A 7,507-nucleotide genomic window follows, 5' to 3' on the forward strand; every position below is an offset into this window, starting at 1 on the left:
AACATACTATGAGCAACTCTACGGCAATAAATTTGACAATCTGGAAGAAATGGATGCATTCCTAGAAACATATAAACTACCACAACTGAACCATGAAGAAATAGAAAGCCTGAACAGACCCATAACCAGTAAGGAGATTGAAACAGTCATTAAAAATCTCCAAACAAACAAAAGCCCAGGGCCAGACGGCTTCCCGGGGGAATTCTACCAAACATTTAAAGAAGAACTAATTCCTATTCTCCTGAAACTGTTCCAAAAAATAGAAATGGAAGGAAAACTTCCAAACTCATTTTATGAGGCCAGCATCACCTTGATCCCAAAACCAGACAAGGATCCCACCAAAAAAGAGAGCTATAGACCGATATCCTTGATGAACACAGATGCGAAAATACTCAACAAAATACTAGCCAATAGGATTCAACAGTACATTAAAAAGATTATTCACCACGACCAAGTGGGATTTATTCCAGGGCTGCAAGGTTGGTTCAACATCCGCAAATCAGTCAATGTGATACAACACATCAATAAAAGTAAGAACAAGAACCATATGATACTCTCAATAGATGCTGAAAAAGCATTTGACAAAGTATAGCATCCCTTCCTGATCAAAACTCTTCAAAGTGTAGGGATAGAGGGCACATACCTCAATATCATCAAAGCCATCTATGAAAAACCCACCGCAAATATCATTCTCAATGGAGAAAAACTGAAAGCTTTTCCGCTAAGGTCAGGAACACGGCAGGGATGTCCATTATCACCACTGCTATTCAACATCGTACTAGAGGTCCTAGCCTCAGCAATCAGACAACAAAAGGAAATTAAAGGCATCCAAATCGGCAAAGAAGAAGTCAAATTATCACTCTTCGCAGATGATATGATACTATATGTGGAAAACCCAAAAGACTCCACTCCAAAACTGCTAGAACTTATACAGGAATTCAGTAAAGTGTCAGGATATAAAATCAATGCACAGAATCAGTTGCATTTCTCTACACCAACAGCAAGACAGAAGAAAGAGATATTAAGGAGTCAATCCCATTTACAATTGCATCCAAAACCATAAGATACCTAGGAATAAACCTAACCAAAGAGACACAGAATCTATACTCAGAAAACTATAAAGTACTCATGAAAGAAATTGAGGAAGACACAAATGGAAAAATGTTCCATGCTCCTGGATTGGAAGAATAAATATTGTGAAAATGTCTATGCTACCTAAAGCAATCTACACATTTAATGCAATTCCTATCAAAGTACCATCCATCTTTTTCAAAGAAATGGAACAAATAATTCTAAAATTTATATGGAACCAGAAAAGACCTCGAATAGCCAAAGGGATATTGAAAAAGAAAGCCAACGTTGGTGGCATCACAATTCCGGACTTCAGGCTCTATTACAAAGCTGTCATCATCAAGACAGCATGGTACTGGCACAAAAACAGACACATAGATCAATGGAACAGAATAGAGAGCCCAGAAATAGACCCTCAAATCTATGGTCAACTAATCTTCGACAAAGCAGGAAAGAATGTCCAATGGAAAAAAGACAGCCTCTTCAATAAATGGTGCTGGGAAAATTGGACAGCCACGTGCAGAAAAATGAAATTGGACCATTTCCTTACACCACACACAAAAATAGACTCAAAATGGATGAAGGACCTCAATGTACGAAAGGAATCCATCAAAATCCTTGAGGAGAACACGGGCAGCAACCTCTTCGACCTCTGCCGCAGCAACATCTTCCTAGGAACAACGCAAAAGGCAAGGGAAGCAAGGGAAAAAATGAACTATTGGGATTTCCTCAAGATCAAAAGCTTTTGCACAGCAAAGGAAACAGTTAACAAAATCAAAAGACAACTGACAGAATGGGAGAAGATATTTGCAAACGACATATCAGATAAAGGACTAGTGTCCAGAATCTATAAAGAGCTTAGCAAACTCAACACCCAAAGAACAAATAATCCAATCAAGAAATGGGCAGAAGACATGAACAGACATTTCTGCAAAGAAGACATCCAGATGGCGAACAGACACATGAAAAAGTGCTCCATATCACTCGGCATCAGGGAAATACAAATCAAAACCACAATGAGATATCACCTCACACCAGTCAGAATGGCTAAAATCAACAAGTCAGGAAATGACAGATGCTGGCGAGGATGCGGAGAAAGGGGAACCCTCCTACACTGTTGGTGGGAATGCAAGCTGGTGCAGCCACTCTGGAAAACAGCATGGAGGTTCCTCAAAATGTTGAAAATAGAACTGCCCTATGACCCAGCAATTGCACTATTGGGTATTTACCCTAAAGATACAAATGTAGTGATCCAAAGGGACACATGCACCCGAATGTTTATAGCAGCAATGTCCACAATAGCCAAACTATGGAAAGAACCTAGATGTCCATCAACAGATGAATGGATCAAGAAGATGTGGTATATATACACAATGGAATACTATGCAGCCATCAAAAGAAATGAAATCTTGCCATTTGCAACAACATGGATGGAACTAGAGCGTATCATGCTTAGCGAAATAAGTCAAGCAGAGAAAGACAACTATCATATGATCTCCCTGATATGAGGAAGTGGTGATGCAACATGGAGGCTTAAGTGGGTAGAAGAATAAATGAAAGAAGATGGGATTGGGAGGGAGACAAACCATAAGTGACTCTTAATCTCACAAAACAAACTGAGGGTTGCCGGGGGGAGGGGGTTTGGGAGAAGGGGGTGGGATTATGGACATTGGGGAGGGTATGTGATTTGGTGAGTGCTGTGAAGTGTGTAAACCTGGTGATTCACAGACCTGTACCCCTGGGGATAAAAATATATGTTTATAAAAAATAAAAAATAAAAAAAAAATGCATCAGTGAGATTTATTAAACGGTGTACTGAAAATTGACTAAACGTCTGAAAAAATGCAGAGTGCGTTTCCTAGCGCATACCACACAGCAGGTGGGATTCTAAGTGCATTAAAAATTTACATTTAAGAAAACGAAGCTGCAGAGAAAAGAAGAAAAAGTGTATATGAATATTAACATGATGCTTGCTTGCCAAAGCAAAAATCCATAAGGGAAGAAAAAACAAACACTTCTAATATTGAGACATCAGGAAAAGAAATCTATAAATTAAAAGCTACACAATAGGGGCGCCTGGGTGGCTCAGTGGGTTGAGTGTCTGCCTTTGGCTCAGGTCATGATCCCAAGGTCCTGGGATCGAGTCCCATGTCAGGCTCCCTGCTCAGTGGAGAGCCTGCTTCTCCCTCTCTCCGCTGCTCGCACTCTCTCTCTTGCTATCTTTCTCTCTCTAGTAAATAAGTAAGATCTTAAAAAAAAAAAAAAAGACAACAACAAATTTGAAAAAATACAACCTAAATAAAATGGAAATGTGTAACTAGGAGCAGGGGGAAAAGGTAGTCTTAGAGATGATGTAGCAAAACAGAAATTCATTTATAAATAATAATAGGTTAAAAATGAGTAAAAATATACACACACTGATTTACATGTCTGCAGAGGAAAATACAGAGAAAAAATGGTGTTAGGAGAACTCATTGCGACATGAGCAGTGATTGCGTTTGGAGGGGAGATATTGTGAGTGCTTTTTTTTTTTAAACTTGTATTTCCCAAATTATTGCCTTGTGGCTACCTTACTTTTCCCGTAAGAAAGAAAGGACAGAACAAGAAAACGCCACTCTGTTCTGCACCTGTGATGAACCTCACGCTCTCCTCCTGTCCTGTCCGCAGGTCCAAGAGAAGGGCACTTATGACCTTCTCGCGCCCTTGGCCCTTCTCTTCTACTCAACTGTCCTCTGTGTAAGTTCCAGTGTGGCGGGCCGGGGGAGGCAGGAGAGGCTGGGGAGGGAGGATCTCACTCCTCCAGAGATAAGCCGGGACCTTGAAACAGGTGTCAGCTGTCTGATGGCTTTCCAGGGGGGCCACCATGAGAGGCCTCAGGGCTCCGTGCGGATGCTGTGGTGCCTGGCACAGCTGGGCTCCCGTGGGGAGTCTGTCATCCACGGCCTGTTCAGGAGCTGTGACATGGATTCTGCTGAGGGGTTTCCAGTCCACCCCGTTCTGTACCCCCAGAGTCGGTTCCCCCGGGGTGAGCAGCCCGTCTTCCCCAGACCGGTGGCATCGAACGGCCACACATATGTGGGATCCCATCCACTTCCGAGCCAAGAAGTAGCCTTTGCCTCAGTGGGGATATGCAAATACAGGTGGTTCAGCCACTGAAGACCATTCCCCAAATGACCAGGAGCAGTGGCACCATTAGGCTGACCCCCCCGCCCTGGGTGACAGCTTTACAAAGGGGCACTCTCATGTGTTGGGTCTTATGTGGGGTGAAAGCATGGCCCCCGGGTACCATCCGGCCCATGTGTAACTCCCTCCCTGCGGATAACTTCCGGTTCTTTCTTCCCCTGTCCCGGGACATACTGCTGCCGGGAACAGAGTGCCTTCTGTGGAACATTCCAGAAAGGAGCAGGGTCTGTTGCGGAGTATCAGGCAGCTCTCTCTCAGCCAGACCTCTCTCTCCATCCAGACACCACACTTCCCACCTGATTCGGATCTCCTTCTGAAAGCAGCCAGGACCTACCACCGCTTCCTGACCTGGCCCGTTCCCTACTGCAGCATCTCCCAGGAGCTGCTCACCTTCATCGACGCTGAGCTCAAGGCCCCGGGTGAGTGCTGGCGTGGCAGGCGTGGGGACTTCGTGGTGCACGCGGCACCCGGTGGCTGACAGCAACGCAAAGGAGAATTCTTAGGGGAAGCAGCAGGGGTTCAGGGCGAGGAGACCCCGCTGCACGGTCTGTGCCTGGACTCTGGTTCACCAAAGAGTTTCCGAGACTGCCTGGGTCAGACAGAGGAGCCCCCGTAATACTGACCAGAGGCCCCTGCTGGTCCTCTTTGCCTCAGGAGCAAATAGGGAAATGCATGTGTGGACCGATGGCGCTCTGACCAGGGGAGTGACCCCGGCCAGGGGCGGACAGGTTGATGGGCGCCGTGACAGGTGTGGACAAGGGCCTGGTGCCACGTTTGTACATGTGGGGTCTGAAAAGGAGGAATTCTTGAAAAATGGCAAGTGCTCCAAATAAACACAAAAACGAGGGCCCGGCAAGCCGTTCTAGAGCAAGAGAAAACCTAAGGAGGTAACATTTACCGCGAGGTGGCCCGAGGGAGTAATTCATCAGCCTCAAAGGAATAACGTCATGTAAAGGTCCTTAGTGATGCCCTTAACACATTTTATAAAACTCAACTTTCATCCCTAACACCTGAAACCCTGGTAATATATAGAAGTGTTCTTAAGGGGGTAACAGCCCACAGGGAGATGCTAGAGGCATTTCCATTTCAGTCAGTACCTTCCTCTCTGTGCTTATTGGTGTTTTGCCTATGCAAATAGGCAAAAATAGAATATTTCTTCTTCCGGAGAAAGTAATATTTTAATTACGCCGAGATCAGGCAATTGCTTATCTGTCAGGACTAAGAGACTCACCCACAGAACGGACTGAACTAGTCAAGAGAGCGCTAATGGCATTCGCCAGTCAGAGGACACAGTGATGGGGGAAAAAAACCAACAATTTATAATAGCAACTAAACATATAAAAGAAGAAAGAGAGATGCGAATCTCTCTTCTATGTTACCTACACAGAGAAACAAACTTAAGGAGAAGTAATCTAAGAGAGGCATTGCCAGATTGAATCAAGATTTGTTATATGATGAAGTGGCCTGAAACCAAGGAGGAATCAACTCGGTCCTTTGATAAATGGCATCAGGACCACTGACCGACCATCAAAACTGAGCTACGGTTCTATCTCAAAAACAAACCAGTAAATAAGAGTTCAATCTCAAACATAAAGTACATTTCAGGTGGATTGAAGGTCAAAGTGTGGAAAAAAGAGACCATGAATGTAAATAGAAGAAAAGTAGGTTACAGGACCCACGCAGAGTGGAGAAGAGATACCAAATGGTAACCTCCCCCTGCCACCCAAGGCAAAAAGGATCAAAGAGAAGGCTGACAGATTTGGGAACATTTAAAGCTTTTCTATAGCTATTCAGTCATTAAGGATATAGAGGCAGAGGCACCGAGGGCAAAAGATGTCGAGTCATCTGTTGAGTTAAAAAGCAGGTCCCCAAAATGCTATATGTTATAATCCCATTTTTTGTTTTTTTGTTTTTCTCTTAAATTTATATAGGTACCAGACCCTGTTTAGCGCCCATAACACCTAGCTCTAGTCACGCACACTGCACACACACAGGACAGGAACACCAAATCTTGCTCTCCAGGAGTTCCTGGAACCCAAGAGAGCTCAGGAAGGCAGCTTAGTGTGTCAACTCCGGGGGTGGTGGTGGTGGTGGTGGTGGCGGGGAGTGCGGGGCTTCCTGCCTTCCTTCCCCAACCATCTGATTTGTCCGCCCCCAAACAGTCAGTCAGGCTGGCTGTCTCCTCCCGACCAATCCGCTCATCTGTCTCCTCCCAGCCCATCTGTGGATCTGTCTTCTCCCAACCAATCAGCTTCTCCGTCTCCTGCCAATCAATCCGTGGGAATGGGCTCAGGTTAGGGTAGGCGGGCCCCAAAGCCCACCTGTTCCTAGGACCTCTGCGCATCCTAGAGGCGTGAGTGCAAGAATTTAGAAACCGGGGAGGCCCGGAGGAGAGGTGCTCAGGCACGTGGTGAATAGACAGCTCGCTGGTCTAACTTTGCGAGGCGCCCTAAGTGGACAAGCGAGTTCAGGATTAATCTCTTCCATTCCCTTCCCCCCACCTGCTCCCCCAAACCACCAGATCTGCATTGCCAGGGCTTCTTCCTGGGGATCAGAATTCCTTTAACAAGAAGGCTAAGCTTTTCTTCCCTCCTATAAGGTAGACAGAAAGGATTCAAAATGCAAATACCCTAGGAGAGCCTTCGGTGGGTAATCACAGATCTAAGTGACTCTTTTTTACTTTGAAATGAGGAGGGGAGAGCGGGGAATGTAGGGCTGGGGGAGACCATCACCTCCCTGCATGCAGGGAGACCGTTCCCAATGTCAGATAGTACCAGCCGGCTCTTGTCCGCTGAACGCACGCTATGCTTTGAGATGTTTGCAGGGGAGGGGGGCATCTGGGTGGGGCAGTCTGCTGGGCAGCCCAGCGAGCGTGGAGGGCAGGCTGTGGAGGGAGAAGGTCTGATGCTGGGACGGCAGGGTTCTACGCCTGGGGAACAAAAGTCAGACAGAGTAGCAGGCAGAGCTGGAGATGGGATAGGGTTCTTGGGCTCAGAGCAGAGGGCCCTGGGAAGTCTGGTCCCTCACTGCGGAGCGCCTCCCTCCGTGACACTGCCTGGGGGACGGTGTGACACCGCAGATGTCCTGGTGATGGAGGGGAAGGCCAGCACCTGTGTGGAGAGGGTGGTGTCCTGCCTGTGCTGGGAACTCGTCCTCTTCCAGGGAAAGCAGAACCGAAATAGGAAATCACAGACTCTTCGGCATGTCAGAGAGTCATTTCCAAACAGTAAAAAAAAAAAAAAAAAAAAAAAAA

At 46.1% G+C, this 7,507-nt stretch overlaps 1 protein-coding gene across 3 annotated transcripts in view; it reads left to right on the forward strand.

The window, feature by feature from the left end:
• PIK3R5 (phosphoinositide-3-kinase regulatory subunit 5) overlaps window positions 1–7,507 on the forward strand; it is a 70,604-nt gene that overhangs the window by 47,437 nt on the left and 15,660 nt on the right. For 2 of the 3 annotated variants that reach the window (XM_059380620.1, XM_059380621.1), the window contains exons 4-5: window positions 3,739–3,807; window positions 4,535–4,673. In XM_059380620.1, coding sequence (XP_059236603.1) covers window positions 3,739–3,807; window positions 4,535–4,673 — 208 coding nt within the window. The remainder of the gene's footprint in view (window positions 1–3,738; window positions 3,808–4,534; window positions 4,674–7,507) is intronic. The other variant, XM_059380622.1, reaches the window with a different exon arrangement.

This window comes from Mustela nigripes, chromosome 16, assembly GCF_022355385.1.
Source record: "Mustela nigripes isolate SB6536 chromosome 16, MUSNIG.SB6536, whole genome shotgun sequence".
Taxonomy (NCBI): Eukaryota; Metazoa; Chordata; class Mammalia; order Carnivora; family Mustelidae; genus Mustela; species Mustela nigripes.